The 19535-nt window shown below is 40.2% G+C and overlaps 1 protein-coding gene across 1 annotated transcript; it reads left to right on the top strand.

The window, feature by feature from the left end:
• Window positions 1-4066: 4066 nt before the first annotated feature.
• Window positions 4067-18281, top strand: LOC139309969 (vomeronasal type-2 receptor 26-like). Its single transcript, XM_070934150.1, has 6 exons — window positions 4067-4287; window positions 5657-5948; window positions 8540-9316; window positions 13113-13325; window positions 16003-16129; window positions 17371-18281. Exons 1-6 carry the CDS (start codon window positions 4067-4069, stop codon window positions 18279-18281), a joined length of 2541 nt encoding a protein of 846 aa, XP_070790251.1.
• The last annotated feature ends 1254 nt before the right edge of the window (window positions 18282-19535 follow it).

Raw genomic sequence — 19535 nt, forward strand, 5'->3', positions numbered from 1 at the left:
CAAATTGAACAGCCCTCTCTCAACAGAGGGTGGCATGACATCATCTACTTGTATCTCCAGTCTCCAACACAGTCCTTTCAGCAGTTCCAAGAAGGCTCCACACCCATTTGCACTACTCAGGTGACTCTGAGGATACAGATGAACCTCCAAGTGCTTCAACGACCCTCTAAAAGGATGCAAATTACCAGCTGTCTGCAAGGAATGTAAACCCTTCCATTCCCCATCATCCAGTCAGAGCTGAAGAAGCTTCTTGGATGAAAAGCGAAACGTCTTCAAAGAATAAACAAAAAAGTCCAGTTGCCTCCTGAAAAAACACCTTTGGGACAACCATGACCTGGATAATTGAGAATATAAACATGGTGGTTATTATGAAGAAGCAAATGATTTCTCCTCTTGCAAATAGAAACTTGGGCACAGGGATCGCTTATTCCTTCATTCTGCTCAGATGTTGCAGCTCTTCCTGCTGATCTTATAGCATGGAAAGTAGGCTAAAGAACCTCATACACAAACCTTTGTAATTTTGTAGGTGGCCAACATGGGGGAAATCTGGGAGGAGAGGTCATTCTTAGTCCCTTCAAGAACAATGAAGAGGTCCTTCTGTCCTTCACAACTGTAGTTGGGAACCTTGACCTCCCCAGCAGTGAGCAGGTCCAGCCCAGCATCCCAAGCCATTCTGGGTTTCAAATAATTGTCATGAAAGTTGTAACTCAGGTCAGGTGTACATTGGGGAGGAACTGGAGATTGTGGTCGATCTCTTGGATGGCAATTAGAAATGAGAAGACTTTCCCATTGCAGATGGACGCTCTCCTAGTAAAGTCTAATGTAAACTAAATTAGAACAAAGAAAACAGAAAAGGGAGAAATATTTTAAACTCTCTGAAGTTACATTTTGACTTTCTATCCTGTCTAATCATTAAAACCATAAATTGCTGGTACATTTTTGTGGAGATTTTACAGAAAAAGTCCATAAGTGTGTTGCAGTTACCAATAAGTCTAGATTTTGCCCTTTCACTAATGAAAGAAGTCAGTTTGTTCATCTCAGCAAGTTCTGTTAATTTCAACAATCATTCCTGCATGTTAGTGCAGAATCTTACAACTCTGTCCTATAGTAATCTTGCCATAGTAATCATATATTGAAATAATCTTCCATGGAATTTTTGTGCTTATCCCTCAATTCTCAAAGAAAATATTCTGGCTTCAATTGAATATTTATCATTAAAATTTTCTGTATCAATGTATGATTTGAATCCAATTTTTAAAGCTTTTTTTTTACATGTCTATCAAGGATAATATGTTTCTTCATGTTATTTATAATTCCAAATCTACAAAGTTTCCCAATAAAAAGCACCTGAAATCATCCCTGGGAATCTGTTTTAATTGAGCAAACTTTCTTTGTGTTGTCACCATCTCATCCCATCCAGGGTTCCTGAGATACTGAGAGATTTAATTGCTGAGTTATAATTCAAAAGTTAGCATATGTTTTGTGTGTGTGTGTTTGGGGGAAAAGGGGAGGGAAAGCAGAGCATTGGTATGGTTGACAAAATTGAGAAACTTTCCTTGAAACATCATCCTTTCCCACATTTTCACCAGAGAATCAAAATGACTCTCATGTTCCTCAGGTATTAAGTACTCACTCATTTTCTTCCTTTATTAGATTTGTATCCCATTTTTTTCAGGAGCTCAAGATAGTGGACAAATACTCATTCCTGTTTTTCCTCCAGCCAATCACTATTTCAGATAAAAGATTGAATAAGTGTGATGATGTTGCCTACAGATTTTCCATGGTGAACTTGAACTTTGGACTTTGATCCAGCTTTGTGAAATCAACTGCTGGGGCTCCTCTGGAGATGATTATTCCCCTTTCCCTCAATCCTCTCTCTACAAGACTAATCAGTCACCTTTTCAACTTATCCTCATGCCAGTGTCAAAAAACAACTCTAAAGAGAAGGGAGAAAGGCAGAAGGACGCTCCCTGTGCCACAGGTGCCACATTACTCATAGCTGAGCTTTTCCAATGAGACACAAAGGCCCATTCATTCTTGACATGGGTCTTGATCAGCTGCTGCTTGAGGACATCAACCTGTGCTCTGTTCCTGGTACAGATGTGTCCCAAATATTTCTCCGTAGGAGCCTCTTCCTGAGCTTCTGGTTTCCTTTCTGGGTTCAGCTACTAATGTCAATTATAGTGGGATGGCTGCTATGTTCTCAGGATCCCTCCTGGTACCACAACTCTGAAGTGGTGATGTTGTACATCAAAACTTGTGGTTCTTTCCTCCAGGTTGTTTGTTGTGATGCTTAGCCAAAATTTCCCACAAAGCCCAACCAGAATGATAGTCCTTCTCCCCACTCCCAGGGTACTGCTAACCCACTCTTTCATGGTAGTGAATTGTTATTCCAAGGAATCTTTTGAATCTGTAAAGAGGAAATGTCTTTTTTAAGACTAGGACTTATCTTGATTTGATTTATGAGCTCTTTTTCTTGGTTTTTTGGGCTGCTGCTGCACACTGTTGACTCATATTTAAGTGATTGTCCACTAGGACTGCATAATCTTTGTAGTTACTGGCATTAAACCAAGTTTCACCTAGTCTATACCTACACAGTTATTTTTTTAAAAAATATACTTTATTGGTTTTGTGATTAAAAACATCAAATCTCTACTAAAATCAGAAGTGCAGTGTTTGTACATATTTACAAGATATACATCAGGTATATTTCACATTTAAATTGCAAAAGATAAGCGTACCCTGACATCATAATTTTATCCTATTATTTAACCATTCGTACCACTTTCCCCATACTACATGGTGTTTTGATTTCTCGTTGTTATTTAACTCGTTCGTTAGTTTTGACATTTCTGCGCACTCTAAAATTTTATTTATTAAAATTTCCTCTGATGGTATAGTTTTATCTTTCCAAAATTTCACATAAACTAATCTGGCCGCTGTTGTAATATGAATGATAAGTTGGATTTTATCTTTAGTAAGTCCATTCCTAATTATTCCCAAGAGAAATATTTCAGGGGATAGATCTAATTCCTCATCAATTATTTCCCGTAACCAAATTCAAATTCTAGACCAAAAACTTTTTGTCATTGAGCAGGTCCACCACATATGATAGAAGGTGCCAACCTCCTTACCACACTTCCAACAAGTTGCTGAAGCAACAGTTATTTTTTTATCTTGCTTACTTTTATCTATGTTGAATTTTATTTTGTTAAATAGGGCCCAAGTCTGTCAAGAACCTTTTGGATCTTGAGCTGGTCTTCTGGGGTTTTGGCTATTCCTGCCAGCTTAGTGTCATGTGCAAATTTGATGAGTTTCCTTTCAATTCCCTTGTGTAGATTGTTTATGGAGATATTGAAGAGTATTGGGTCTAAAATGGAACCTTGGGGTACCCCACTGCTTACTTCCCTCCATGTGGATATATTTCTGTTGAGTACGATTTGTCACCAATCACAAACCCATATCATCAGCATATAATAGTCACCAACACCAAAGATGGAGGATGAGCTTGTCCAGTGGTATCTGTTAGTATTGAAAACATGGAAGAGAATTTACCATGTATCTTCTCAGACATCAGGTGCTTTTCAACTGGGATTTAACTTTATTCCTCCAGTGTTAATTTCCAAACATGTTCCAATAGGAAGAGACAGAACTACTGAAGAATAGTGTCCCCATGGGTGTGTTTGATTTTTCACCAATATTTTTTCTCCAGTCCCAAAGAAGATCAGGATTCCCAGAGGAGAAGTTGCTTCTCACTGTAATTATCTTCATCCCAGTCTTGAGAACCTCTTTTACTACTTCTCCAGTGACTGCCTTTGATGTAAACATCAGAGTGAAACAAAATGGAAGGAATCTTGCATTGGAAAAAGATAAAACCCCCTAGATACAGTATGTTGAGTGTTTTGCAGGTGATGTGCTTTAAATGTATATTTCTCTCTTTTCCATGTCAAGCTTGGTTTGTCTCTGTCTGAATTAGAAAAGCCACTGGCATTTCCATTTTATGAAAGTGCACTGAATTTTTCTAACTCATTGTTTAGAAATACTGGCTGATTCAGCACGAGCAGGAATGGACTTCCTGCTTCTGTTTACGATGCTGCTGCTTGTATTAACCCAGCAAAACTCTGGGAGGCTCAGAATCAAATGCCCCCCAACTTTGATGCAACAAGACAGAGGAAATCCATGGAACTATTATGGGCCAGGAGACCACATCATTAGTGTGGTTGAAACTGCAACAAAACCTTTGCTTGAACCATTGCAGTTCAACGGGGCTCGTTATATTTCTTCTCTGTAAGTCATTCAGTGCAATGGAGTTGCATTTTCCCCCATTTGCATTTCTAACACTCTTCTTCCTTTCTTCCTATTTCACCAAATTGTAGAAGATGTGTAAATTTTTGAATTTGATTTATCCTCTTTTGCCTTATCCTGAAAAGAGCCTGTAGTACAGTGGACTAAGCACTGTTATTAACAGATTAACATCTGCTGCTTGCAATTACTGCAAGTTAAAAACTCACCAGGCTCAAGGTTGACTCAGTCTTCCATCCTTTCAAAGGTAGGTGAAATGAGGACCCAGATTGTGGGGGCAATAAGCTGACTTTGTATAAATATACAAAAGTATGAAGGCTATTGCTTAATGCATTGTAAGCCACCCTGAGTCTCCAGAGAAGGGCGGCATATAAATTAAAGCAAAAAAAAGAAAGAAAGAAAGAAATAGACTGTAAAATGGAAAGATAGGGCAGATGAAACACTAAGAGAAGTTGAGGAAGAAGGACACAGAAGTCCAGATCATCTTCTCCTCCCCTTTCAGTCCTGAGTTCAACTCTTGAATACTGATGTTTATTTCATGTAATCATTGAAAGTGTTGTAGTTCCCTGTCAGTCCATGTTAAATGCTGCTCCTTATAGGAATAAGGGGACGTGGTGGCTCAGCGGCTAAGACGCTGAGCTTGTCGATCAGAAAGGCCGGTAGTTCGGTAGTTCGAATCCCTAGTGCCGTGTAATGGAGTGAGCTCCCGTTACTTGTCCCAGCTTCTGCCAACCTAGCAGTTCGAAAGCACATAAAAAATGCAAGTAGAAAAAAGAGGGACCACCTTTGGTGGGAAGGTAACAGCGTTCTGTGCTCCTTCAGCGTTTAATCATGGTGGCCACATAACCACGGAGATGTCTTTGGACAGTGCTGGCTCTTTGGCTTTGAAACGGAGATAAGCACCGCCTCCTAGAGTCGGGAACAACTAGTAGATATGTGCGAGGGGAACCTTTACCTTTACCTTTTATAGGAATAAGAATGATTTGTTTTCATAATTGCTTTGCTGGCTGACTTATACTTCCCTCATGTTGCTTCTACACAACATATTTATAGAGTATATTATACCTACTTTAATGATTAAATGATTCTGAATCCTGATTGTTTGACAAATAAAAATAAGTGCTCCTACAAATAATGATATATCTGTGACTAGTAACCCTGATGGAGGACTACCTCCATCCCATCTTCTCAACGCCAACAAACCTTAAATGATGATGGGTGACAATGACCTGTTTCTGTTTTAGGATCAATACTGCTTTAATACTCAATAAGCTTGTGGAGACAAAGAATAAATTAATAAATACATATTATATATATATATATTGATGATAATAACATGGAAATATTTGTACAGGATTAAAGATACTAATCTCCAAGAAATGCTACTCTTCATTCTTGCCATTCAAGCGGTCAACAAAAATATCCAACTCCTGCAAAACCTCACACTTGGCTACAACATCCATGACAACTATTTGAGCGCTCTCCACACTTCAGATGCCTTAATGGACATGCTCTCTACTGGAGAAGCCAATGTTCCTAACTATAGCTGTGGAGCAAGGGACAACCTGCTGGCTGTTATTGATGGAGCTTTCAGGGAAGTCTCCATGCAGATGTCTACATTAGTAGGAACCTACAAAGTCCCTCAGGTTTGTGTGTGTGTGTGTGTGTGTGTGTGTGTGTGTGTTTCTCGATCTGGTAAAGTGAATGGGGTTGGTGAACAATAGATCTAGCCATAAGTAATCAAAGCAGCCATATCCACTCATGACATCATCTCCATTGCTTTGGAGGCTTCTGCTGCATACTTGTGAAGGTGAAGAAAGCCTCCTTGGAGACAGACTCCTTCTTTCTTTGATGCACTTTCTGATGCACCCAACCTCCTACTTGCAGCTGCTCATTGGCTGGAATGTCAGGGATCCCATTCTGATCCTGATGCTGGGTCTGACTGGTACTTGGGTCAGGCTCTGCTCCCATTGAAAAGACTGTATAGCGGGAAGACACTTGATCATAGGTCAAGATGAAGAACACCTACTGGGATGGGAATTAATTCAAAGCCTAAAGGCATTGATTCCCCATTAAAAAATCTTTAGATTCCTTAAAGGCGAGCTTCTGATGGACAAGAGTGCCATGGGAAATACATCTAATCATCTCCAGCCAATTATTTCTACTAGTTTGGACAGGTGATTTTTTTTTATTGTTCCTGCCATGCTCTTTGCCAAAGAGGATTTGATTTTTATCCTATCTTTATTATTCTTTATAAAGAACTCAAAGTGTTGAACATGCTTAATACTTCTTCTTCCTCCTATTTTCCCCACAACATCAATCCTCTGGGCTGTGAGAGTGTGACTGGCTCGAAGTCACCCAGCTGATTTTTCATGCCTAAAGTGGGACTAGAATTAGAAGTTCCCAAATAAGCAATCAGTAGAGCTCTTCTATGTTTCTTGACTTTGAAGAAGAATCATCCACTTTCTTGGTATCTTTTAGACAGAGCAGGACTGTGGATGGAGAAGAGAGGATGGTTCTTCTCTTCTAGCACTCCCTTGCCTGATAAGGTGGTCAACATGGCCATGCAGAAATAAATATCCCCCACAATTTTTATTCCATACTAAAATTCACTAATTAAATAAATGAATCCCAGATCAGAATTGATTTATGGTCTCCAAGGTGAAAAGGCCCATACCTGGTGCTATTATATTAGTTGCTCATAGATGATGATGTTGATAATGATGATGATATTGTTGTTGTTGTTGTTGTTGTTGTTGTTGTTGATGATGATGATGATGATGATGATGATGATGATGATGATGATGATATGGAGATATAATAGAAAACAAAACCACAAATAGGGCCAATTCTTAACATTCAACAGGGTTCAAGGGTACTTAATAGGTATTAGAAGACAAGCATCACTAGAGTTAAGTGCCACCAACCTAGCCATCAATAGACACATAGACATCTATAGACAATGCAAAAGAGATAATCAACTAGCCCAAAATGAAACAAAAAAACTTAAACACCTTTCCACCAGCAATCAGCACCCAGATCAGCATAGATTAACTCTAAGGTCAACAATACCCCAATCAAAAAACTGTCAAAGAACCAACAGTAAACAGCCCAATCAAAGACTCTCTAAGACCAAGCCCACCAACACTGACAGGCAAGCTTCCAGAATATAAATTGACAGCAAAAAGCACTCCTTACTAGCACTGATGATGTTATCTAGTTTGGGTAATGAAATGCCTGCAAGAAAACAAGCAAGCTCAGAGAGAACCAAGGGTCCCTCACCAAAGAAGCTACTTGAATAAGTAGTGAAAAGTTTCAAATCAAAAATGAAGTCCAATTGCCCTCACTTAACTTCCAGCCAACTCTACAGGATGACTGAGAATATTCATTGAACTATGTAGTAGGTCCCTTTATTGGAATGAAATAGTTTAAAAATAAATAATTTTATTTCTATACCGCCATTCTCCTGAAGGACTCGGGGTGGTGTACAGCCTATTAAAAGTACAAAGACAGACATCAATTAAAAATAATTAAAATTATTAAATAATTTTGACTCAGATTTAAAACCCCCAAAATTTAAAACACCCAATTTAAAATCATTACATTGATAGCCCAGCCTGGTGGAACAGCATGGTCTTGAGGGCACAGCAAAATACACGGAGGTCGGAGATCTTACGCATTTCCAGGGGCAGTTCATTCCAAAGGGCAGGGGCTCCCACAAAGAAGGCCCTCCCCCTGGGTGTCGCCAGCTGACATAACTTGGCCGATGGCACCCTGAGGAGACCCTCTCTGTGGGAGCGGAATGGCTGGTGGGCCAGTCCACTTTTGCTTAAAATATACACATGTGACTGATTGGATTAAATTGTAGAGTATGACAGAAATATTATTTGCATTTTTATTCTTATTCTTTTTAACTTAATTTTTATCCTGTATTCCATATTTACGTGCAGTCTTCTTAATGCTCTGTGTTTAAGGGTCAGCCCAAGTGAAGCCGCCAGCACAAGTGACGTTGAGCTGGCCACACCCACCCTGGCCACACCCCCTTCCCCCCCAAGGTCAAACACAACCCTGATGCGGCCCTCAATGAAATCAATATTATATCTTAATATGGCCTAATAGTTAATCAAGAATAAACTACTCTAATATTTTCATGAGAACCAAGTTGGATTTCTTAAGAGCTAATACTTTGGATGATCTGACTGTAAATATAACACAGAATTCTTAATTGCTTTTTCAGATCACTTGTAGATTTGTTTCAGAGGCTCTGAGTGATAAAACTCAATTCCCTTATTTCTTCCGGATGGCCCCCAAAAATGGGGTCCAGTACCCAGCAATTGTCCAACTGCTCCTCCATTTCAGATGGACCTTGATTGGTCTCTTTGCTTCCGATACAGAGCAAGGAGAAAATTTCATGAGGACCTTTACCCCTACCCTTCTCAAGAATGGAATTTGTGTTGTTATATCACAACAATTGTCTATGACTACACTTGCAGCACCACTTAAGAATGCCATCTCTAAGTGGAGGCAAGTCAATGTCTTTGTTTTCTTTACAGACTATAGTAGCATGATGGATGGAATTCACCAAGTCCATTTTACACTTAAAGGTTTGTCACAACCCATTGAAGGGAAAGTCTGGATCATCACACTCTTTGGAGACTTGCCAATGAAAAGTCACAGACTTTATGAATATGTCCATAGTATTTGGAACTTTGTTATTCAGGAAAGAGGGTATGAAGATTCCTTCGAACCATTTATATTTGTGGAACCCTTGCATAAGTGTTTTCACTGTTCTTTTTCGAAGCATGTCTTTTCTGTCAAAGGCCGGAGAAGATGCATCCAGAAAGCACCACTGGAGACCCAAGATAAAAGCAACAGGTTAAAAATTGACCACCGTGCTTACAGTGTCATTAAGACTCTGGCCCATGCCTTGAATGCTGCATATTCCTCCAGATCCAAGAAGAGAAGAAAGGAGGGCGAAGAGAAGTTGGGCCTTCCAAAGATGCAGCCATGGCAGGTATGGGATCCTGACAAGGATTCATGAAACTTAGTTCCTTTGGAGAAGAAATCCAAAAGAAAATTAGGGGAACTTTCTGCACCTCCTTGTGTAGTCAACAGGCAATTGTTGGCAATCTGTTCACTTTGTGAGTAATGTTTCTAAGACTGGACACCATGACAGATATAATTTGATATTAAATGCTGCTAATTTTAAAAAAGGGTGCATTCATTTTGAAATCAATTCATGTATATATGGGTTTATGATTAGTATCTTAGCATTTTACATTCATGAATTTTAGGGAGGCCCTGAGATCATCTAGTCCAACCATTCCTCTTCCATCATCTGGACTTAACAGTGAACAGACCTAAAGTTTCTTTGTAACATACAGTAGTGGCCAAAATTGTGGAAACCTTTTTGGAAAAGTGTATTTTTGAGGTTTGATGGTTAATAACACCAATTTTTATTTATTTATTTATTTTTTTTTGAGTTTCAAGATAATCCTATTCCACTGCTGGAATGGCCTGGGAATAGCCCAGACCTTAACCCAGTTGAAAATCTATGGAGCCGACTAAAGAAACTTGTTAGTCAGAAGCAACCCAGCAATAAAACCCAGTTAATAGAAGAAATCATTCAATCTTGGTTTCACATTATAAAAGCTTTAGAACTAAAAGACTTGGTTCACTCCATGGGAAGACATTGTAAGGCTGTAATTCATGCTAAAGGTTACCCAACTAAGTATTAACTGACATGGTTTTAATTTTTGTATATCTCGTTTTTTCTATGGTGATAATTTTTGCATATCTCATTTTTTCTACGTGTTTCACTTTCCTTCTTTATACTGTAACACCTATTCTAACAGCAAATCCTTCCTAAAAGTTATTGCATTAAATTTTTGATTAAATTATCTTTCCATTGATATATAATTTTATGGTACTGCTCCAAAATAAAGTGGTGTTATTAGCTAGTTTTAGAAAATACACTTTTTTCCAAAAGGTTTCCACAATTTTGGCCACTACTGTATTTCAGTTTTGTGCTGTAAGGGAGGACTGTATCCTTCCTTCTCCAACTAAGATATTGTGTTACTTGGAAAACATGCTCCCAGATTGTTTAGCTGCCATAGACCAACATGACTCTTCTACTTGTTGCCTTTCTGAAGGCTAAGAGCAACCTTCCTAAGCCAATCTGGTTTTTATACAAAGTCTTCTCCCAGTGGAGTGCCTCCAAAGTGACCTGATACTTGAGCTGGGGTCACCGCAAATCAGAAGGTTTCTGAGATCCTTATGGATGTATTTGACTCCTTTCTATGAGCATCACACTGATAACTGACATTTGGTTTCTAATCAACTATCATTTTCTCAAATATTCTTATCAAGTTTGGTTATCTCTCATCCTTCTTCCCCTGAATCATTACTGATAATATCACAAAATTAATTATATATTATCATGAAGTTATTAAAATATTACTACTGCCAATTTATTATAATCAATGCCCAGTATACTGTACACACTGTATATACACATAAAGGTAAAATTTCCCCCTGTCCAGTCGTGTCTGACTCCAGAAGGTGGTGCACATCTCTTAGCCAAGGGAGCAAGCATTGTCCACAGACATTTTCATGGTCATGTGGCCAGTATAACTATAAGCTGGGATGCATGGAATGTTGTTACCTTCCCACCAAAGTGGTACCTATTTGCCTACTCACATTTGCATGCTTTCAAGCTGCTAGGTGAGTAGGAGCTGAGGCAAGTGACAGGAACTCACCCTGTTGTGTGCTGCTCAGGTCTTGAACCCAGGCTGTCAGCTTTCCAGCTGACAAATTCAGTATATTTAATGCTGAGCCACTCCACACCCACGTACACATATACCCAGTGGTGGAATTCAGCTGGTTCTCTCCGGATCAGGTGAACTGGTAGCAGCAACTGCAGGAGGCTCCGCCCACCCTCCCGGATGTAATGCGCGAGCACTGTACATGCACAGAAGGCCATGCGCATGTGCAGAGTGGTGCATGCGAGTGAAAGGAGTGCGTGCACACTCACATTTGCAAACCGGTAGGGAAGTTAAGTGAATCCCACCTCTGCATATACCTATACCTATACAAATACATATACTTACAGTATACTATACTTATACAGGAGATAGTAGAAATGAAACCTTTTTTTTTATTAAAAAGTTTTATAGAAAATACAAACATTTTCACCCCCCACCCTTCCCCCCTCAACCCCTCCCTCCCCTTTCCCACCCCCCCTTTCCCTCCTTCCCCCCCACCCCCCTCCCTAGATTTCCCAGAACAAGCACAGGGTATAGCATTCACAAATCAAAAGCTAGAATATTCTAACAAATTGTTACATTTCATATGGATGTGAGGGCGATCTGGCTGCGACATCTGTCACCCCATTGATCGCCAGGGTTGATTCGGCTGATCTGGCTGGCTAGACGGGTGTCCCCTTCCTCCCTCACTGCTCCATGTGCATCCCTCCCGAAGCTGCGCACTCGGTGGAAGAGGACGACCATCCCAGATAGAAGGAGTGTACCGATCTTCAGTCAAGGGTATACGATAGCTGCGCTCCCCTGCTAGAACTCCAAACAAGCTCAAGTAGAAATGAAACCTTAATGAGATATAGATCCAATCATTTTGTTCATACATGAAATAATATACTTTATCAAGTCCCACTTTCTAAAAATCAGATACTTTTCTGCTGAATTTTCATTATGCACCTCTCTCTATGATGAAATCATGAATATATTTCTGGAAGCTTGGTACTTTTTAAAAGAGATCAAAATATGAATTTGTACAGCCCAGAGAGAACAGAAGGGGGAAAGGGGACATGATTGAAATTTTTAAATGTATTAAGGCAGTGATGGCTAACCTTTTCGCCATCGTGTGCCAGGAGGGGGGGGCGGGGGAGGGTCGCACGTGCATGTGCCCACGCGCATGTGTGCGCAACCCCCTCTCCCTCCCCCCCCGCTCCTGGCACATGAGCTGGTAGCGGTGACAATATGACACTGAACCGGTTCTGCCACCACCCCCACCCGCCACCCCCCACCCCCTGCGTTATTCTTACTTTTTATTTGGCCCCACCCCCAATCTATTGCTGCCTCCTGAGTCCCAGCTGATGGCTAGAGGGAAAAAAACTGTTTAAACTCTTGCCGTGGGGCTTCAAAGGGCCACCCTACAGCTGATCAGTGTTAAAAGAAAACAAATGAGTAGACTGGTGCCTGCAAAAATAAATGGGTAGACCAGTGCCTGCAAAAATACATGAGTAGATCAGTGCCTGCAAAAATACATGAGTAGATCAGTGCCAGCAAAAAATAAATGGGTAGATCGGTACAGCTTTGCAAGCAGTTAAAAGCCTGGTAAACAAGTACCTTTGCTAAATCCTAAATAATTGTCAGATGACCATCAAGTCATGCCCACAAAATAAGCCACACCCACAGAACCGGTAGTAAAAAAATTTAGAACCCACCCCTGACCTGAAGGCCAGACAAGGAATAATGGAAAGAAACTGATCAAGGAGAGATTCAACCTAGAAATAAGGAGAAATTTTCTGACAGTGAAAACAATCAACCAAACAGTAGTAACACTTGTTTCCCAACTAAGAATATTTGCAAATTAGACAAGGGTAGAATATATGATTGACAAGTTTTGCTGAAACCTTTTCACTCTGTTATGCAGGTAAAGGTAACACCTTTTGTCAAAATTAAGAATATTTGGAAATTAGACAAGCGTAGAAGAAAGGTTTAAATGTGAAAAGACCATGTTGGTTTAGATAGCAAGGTTTTTGCTTTTAAAATTGCTAGCTGTTTCCATTCCAGCTTCATCCCTTTCTGCAAAAGAATGAATTTTGCAATCTTTCTGAGATGAAACTGTACTTGGACCAACATGGAGATTTGGCAGCAGATATGAACATCCTGAGTTGGGTGATTATCCCTGAAGAGGATTGCATAGAAGTGCATCTGGGTAATTTTCAAAGGCAGAGACTTATTGTCAACGAATATTTTTTTTTACTGCTAAAGTGGCTCAATAAGGTGGGTGAAACATTGGCGTCTTTTCTCTCTTTTCCAAAGCTTTTAGTGTCCATTTCAAGTGGGCTAAGCCTAGTCAGAAATTCATTAAGAATTTTATGTGTGGACTAAAACATTTATCATTTTCTTAGATGGATAGGGAGGCTTCAAAAATACTTCAATCAAGGTGTTTTTCAGATTCTGTAATATGGGACACTGCTTTAAACTGATTCAGCTACATCCAGATTGAGCTACTGAGTGATTAATATTTAGGATAAAATTGATGAGAGAGGCCCTCAAGTGCTGGTATTATGGGGTTGATGGCCTGTTTGTTCTTTGTCCAGAAACAGCAAAGCAAAAGACAATTCTGTTGACTAATGCTTGGGTTCCAGTTTGGAGTGAACCTGGTAAAAAAAAAAGAGTCAAGATTGAATGGAGGTCCTGCTTGATCCAGTAGGAAATAACCAGGGTGGGCTTCAAAAATGTCAGCAATGGGTTCTCTACCCTGTTGCTGGGTGGGTGTGGCCTAGTCGGCCTCCTGCACCATGACAGGGGGCGTTTTTGCCTTCCCCAGGCTAAGGAGGCTTTCCTCAAGCCTCTGGGAGGGTGAAAACTGCCTCTCTTGGGCTCCAGAGGCCCTCCAGAAACAGACCCATTTCTGGCCTTCCAGAACTTCAGGGAACTCCAGGGAGGCCTGTTATTTCCCCCTCCTCAAGCCTCCATGCCGACCCTGCACTTACCTCTCATCCAAAATGGACTGCGTGGAGACTCCTTGGAGGGGCGGGGCGGGATGGGCGTGGCCAGCCAGGGGTGGGATTTGGAGGTTCTCCAAACCAGCTATAACGTAGGCTACAGGTTCTCCCAAACCCAGGAGAACCTGTAGCAACCTACCCCTGGAAATAACCCTTGGCATTACAATTCAGCTTGTCCTGGTTGGAGACAGAGTCTCCTGAAAGGGAAGCCCATAATCTGGGAGGTTTATAAACAGGCCAGAGCTGACCAGAATTATCCATGCTTCTCTTTCATTCAACTGGGATAGAGAAACAGGCCTTCTGCTCCTAGGAAGGAGGTCTAAGGCTTTCAGTGAAATCATAAAAACTGTTTTGATGTGAGATAATGTCCTGACTGAGAAAATTGAATTACTGAAACAAGACTTTGATCTAAAGAAAAACCTTTCCTCATATTGGAAGTAACAATATTTGAATTAGATTTGGCTTTTCGCTTGTAAGAGGACACTTCGTCTGAAAACCCCTTGAATGCAATTGTACATTTGGATTGTTAGCTACCTTAAGGTCTCTCTGGGCAAAAAGAAGGCTCCTAATTTGATTAATAATAAATTTGGGTATTTCTTTCCACACCAGTTGGTGTTACCTACTTACAGTTCTTCAAAAGAAAGGACTTTTCTTGAATACCGAGCTGGGCCTTTTCCCACAGAACTCATACCCATGTCCCATGTGCTTCAGCAAAAGGTGGCTAACTTACTCTTCTTGAGGGACACATTCTCATCTCCATCTCATCTCAATTCAATTCTAGAAAATAGGCAGTAATCTTAATCTCATTTCAATAGCAAGACAGCCTTATCAACGGAGAATATAAATATAGAAATACAGTAGAGTAGAGTAGAGTAGAGTAGAGTAGAGTAGAGTAGAGTAGAGTAGAGTAGAATAGAATAGAATAGAATAGAATAGAATAGAATAGAATAGAATAGAATATTCTTTATTGCCCAAGTTTGATTGAATGCATACAGAATTTGTCTCCAGTACATAAATGTCAGTGAACATAAAAAAACCAAAGTGATAAATCATAAGGTACCAATATGAGAAGGTAATAGAAAAGATGATAAGGGTGACAGTAATACAGCCCTACTTCATGGTTAAATATTCTTACACATAAAACAGTGCTCTGGGAATTAGATGTTTAGAAGAGTGATGATATGGTGGAGGAAATTGTCTATATCTGGTTGTTTTGGCATGCAATGCCCTGTAGTGGCCTCCTGAAGGGAGGAGTTGAAACAGTTTATGTCCCGGATATGAGAGGTCTGTAGATATTTTCTCAGCTCTCTTTCCAACCCGTGCAGTATAACAGGTCCTCAGTGGAAGGCAGGCTGGTTGCAATTGTTTTTTCGGCAGCCCTAAATATTTGTTGAAGTCTGTACCTGTCCTGTTTCATTGCTATACCAAACCAGATAGTTATAGAAGTAAAAATTACAGACTCAGTAATTCCTCTGTAGAATGCTATCAGCAGCTCCTTGGGCATTCTGAGTTTCTGAGTTGATACAGGAAAAACATTTACTTAATGCTAAATCTTTTCTCAATTCTATCCCTTCAAACTTTATTAAGTAGAAAAGTCCTTCTGGCAGTAGTCCTATCTCCTACAATGTTTGGAACTAGTTAGAAATTTCATGGCAACTAACCTTCTTTTCTTGTTGGTTTGAAAGGGTTTGCTGTTCATCTGAGTGACTTCTTCAATATGAGCAAGTTGGTTAGGGGAACCCCATATATGTCCTCTAGGATGGTTTCATATTATTCTCTAATTTCACCTAATCTGAATAAGCCCGCTGGGTCAGGCGATGGAAAATTTCTATCGTTATTTAGAAATTTTAAATGTACCTAAGTGAAGCCTAGTGACTACTTGGCTGATGTTCATGTCGACCTCCATTTTCTGACACATTTTCTTTGGTTTTCCTTGTTTAACTGCTTAGTCTCTGCCACAGTCCAAATGTGGCGGAAAATGTCATCCTGGATTTGTCAAGCGGGCTCGAGAAGGAGAGCCAGTTTGCTGCTATGACTGTGTTCCTTGTCCGGAGGGGACCATCTCCACACAGGAAGGTGGGTCACACCAAAGGAAAGGGCAGGTGTCATGCAAGTGGATTCATCCAAAATATTTTCATGAAAGTGCAAGTTAAAAGACTGATGGAAGCTCAATTGGTCTTCTTGTCTATTTTCAAACTGCATATCTAAAGGAAAGAATAGCAAAAAGACCCTGAACAAGAGGCTGGGAAGAGATAGGAGAGCGTGACTGACTGTGTAACCTTTACTAGTCCCAGAGAAAATATGTCTTATGCTTTTCAATTTGAATATGTTCTGCCACATTTGCCTTTCTGGGGACACCTGAGTTCTTTGAAACTTGAGGAATTGTTATAGGTCCACCTCCTGGAAGGATTATTGTGAAATGGGTCTCTGGTTGAAGTTCACTGAGAAGCTGAAAAGATGTGAACAGTTATAGATAATAATAGAATTCTCTATTGGCCAAGTGTGATTGGACACACAAGGAATTTGTCTTTGGTGCATATGCTCTCAGTGTACATTAAAAGACAAGATACACTCGACAAGAATCACAAGGCACAACACCCAGTGACTGTCATACAGTGCAATAAGCAATCAAATCATACTCAATATAAATTGCAAGGATACAAGCAACAAAGTTACAGTCATACAGTCACAAGTGGGAGGAGATGGGAGACAGGAACAATGAAAAGACCAATAGCAATAGTAATGCAGCCTTAGTGAATAGTTTGACAGTGTTGAGGGAATTATTTGTTTAGCAGAGTAATGGCGTTTGGGAAAACACTGTTCTTGTGCCTAGTTGTCTTGGTGTGCCATGCTCTATAGCGTCGTTTTCAGTGTAGGAGTTGAAACAATTTATGGATGCATGTCATTACATCCTTATTACCAAAGTTCCCAGTAACCATTCCAGATTATTTGCCAGCCAACTAGATTTCACAAAGTTATCAACCTGTGAGTCAAGTACATCAAGATGTTCCATCTGGTAGGACCCAAGAATTTTCCTGGAAAGATTGATTCATTTTTTACAACTAATAATGTAGATTCCTACTAAGATTCTGCACTCTACACAGGAAACCAATTGGGCCCCCACTCAGTTTCATAGAATTATAGCTTTTTTTTTTTTTTTTTTAAGAAAATGGTATTACTCTTAGTTTCTTTCTCTGGAGATTTTAGGAAATGCAATTTGGAAAATACCCCTAGTAAAAGTTGTTGTCTGAAGAATGTGTTTCTTGAAAAGTGAAAGGATAGAATATTAAAATAATATTGCTTTTTGTTTTTCTCAGATACAGAAAAATGCACCAATTGTCCAGATGACAAATATCCAAATGAGGATCAAGTCAATTGTATCCCTAAATTTATAACATTCCTGTCTTATGAAGAACATCTGGGCACTATCCTGGCCTCTTTTGCCTTACTCCTTTTCCTAACCACAAGTCTTGTTTTAATCATATTCATTAAATACCGAGAAACTCCCATTGTCAAAGCCAACAACCGGGATCTCTCTTACATCCTCTTGGTCTCCCTCCTGCTTTGCTTCTTGTCTCCTCTTCTCTTCATTGGTCAACCAAGGAAAGCCACTTGCCTTCTCCGACAAACAGTTTTCAGCATCACCTTCTCGGTTGCCATTTCCTCTCTCTTGGCCAAAACAATCACCGTGATGCTAGCTTTCTTGGCCACAAAACCAGGAAACCGAGTGAAGAAATGGTTGGGAAAGAGTTTGGCCAACTCCATCGTCCTTTCTTCTTCTACTGTCCAAATTATTATCTGCTCCATCTGGCTTGGAGTTTCTCCACCATTCCCTGACTCTGACTTCCACTCCCAGCCTGGAGAGATCATTTTGCAATGCAATGAAGGGGCCGTTGTCATGTTCTACATCACCCTCAGCTATTTGGGCTTCCTGGCTTCCATCTGTTTCATGGTGGCTTTCCTGGCCAGAAATCTCCCTGGGGCCTTCAATGAAGCCAAGCTGATCACCTTCAGCATGCTGGTCTTCTGCAGTGTCTGGGTGACCTTTGTGCCCACTTACCTGAGCACCAAAGGGAAATACATGGTGGCTGTTCAGGTCTTCTCCATCCTGACCTCCAATGCTGGTCTGCTGAGCTGCATCTTCATCCCCAAGTGCTACATTATCATTCTGAGGCCAGACCTGAATACAAAGGAACAGCTTACAACTAGAAGAAATGTAGAAATGTGAATCATGGAACACAGTAACATAAACGGACATGAAAGTGAACTAAAGCTTGCTAATAGTGAATATTTGTGCTTACATAAAATTAAATATGCATATCTACAATTATCATCGTACCTTCCTTTTCGGAAATGTATAAACATGAGTATTGCTGGTCCAGAATGACGTGCTGTGGATAGTTACAGGGACATCTCATTCCACCCATATTTCCATTGCTCCTGTTCTAGTTTATTTCCATGACTAGCTTTCTCGATCGCCTTGTTAGATTTCACAACAGAGAAATCCTCTGACTCCAGTATATTACATGGTGGCTGTTCAGGTGTTCTCCATCTTGTCCTCCAATGCTGCTCTGCTGGGCTGCATCTTCATCCCCAAGTGCTACATTATCATTCTGAGGCCAGATCTGAACACAAAGGAGCATCTTACAACCAGAAGAAATGTAGAAATCTAAGACAGAGAAATTTTAAGTCTTTACTTTTTCCAATAGTCACCACCAAGAAAATGGTCCAAACTGTTCTCCATACATAAGTAAACTAATGATTTTGCTTAATATGTTTAAAGAGTCTTTGGAAGATCATGTCCCAGCTGGATAAAGTAAAATTCAAAGATGTCCATTGAGCAGAATATCTGCCAATGCCCTTAGCCTACTTGAGGCCTGATATGTCACACCCAGGTTTTCTAATCATGATACTTGTGCAATGGGAATCTTGTTACCATGCCAGAAATATATCGTTGGTGGAGGAGGCTCTAAAAATTCCATTATTTTGGTTGTGATTTTTAGGTTCAAGAGCCTTTCAATCTCCTGGGGGAGAGTCCAAATCATTCTAAATGAGCCGCGGTGGTGCAGTGGTTACAGTGCAGTACTGCAGACTACTTCTGCTGATCACTGGCTGCCGGCAGTTTGGCAGATCAGATCTCACCAGGCTCAAGGTTGACTCACCCTTCCATCCTTCCGAGGTCGGTTAAATGGGGACCCAGATTGTTGGGGGCAATATGCTGACTCTGTAAAGCACTTAGAGAGGGCTGTAGTCTAAGTGCTAATGCTATTGCTATTCTTCATGTGCTCTGTGGCCATCTTGTCCAGCCTTCCTCTGAAAATTGATTTTTCAAATAAGAAAAACGAAATGCTTTATCTACAATCTGTAAAACAGAAATGGGAAAGGCCTGAATGTCACTGAATTCTGCTCTTCCAAAACAGAGCTGACATGAAAAAATAATGAAAAATAATGAAAATATGACATTAACAGTATGCAATAGCGT

Source organism: Pituophis catenifer, unplaced genomic scaffold (genome assembly GCF_029215685.1).
Source record: "Pituophis catenifer annectens isolate HBS135680 unplaced genomic scaffold, rPitCat1.0.hap2 SCAF_2, whole genome shotgun sequence".
NCBI lineage: Eukaryota > Metazoa > Chordata > Lepidosauria > Squamata > Colubridae > Pituophis > Pituophis catenifer.

Excerpts from the sequence above, each read along its gene's own strand:
- LOC139309969 (XM_070934150.1), top strand. The coding sequence starts at position 4,067 with ATGGACTTCCTGCTTCTGTTTACGATGCTGCTGCTTGTATTAACCCAG. Across the intron at positions 5,949-8,539 it reads GAACCTACAAAGTCCCTCAG|ATCACTTGTAGATTTGTTTC; the intron begins GTTTGTGTGTGT and ends TTGCTTTTTCAG. Across the intron at positions 16,130-17,370 it reads GACCATCTCCACACAGGAAG|ATACAGAAAAATGCACCAAT; the intron begins GTGGGTCACACC and ends TGTTTTTCTCAG.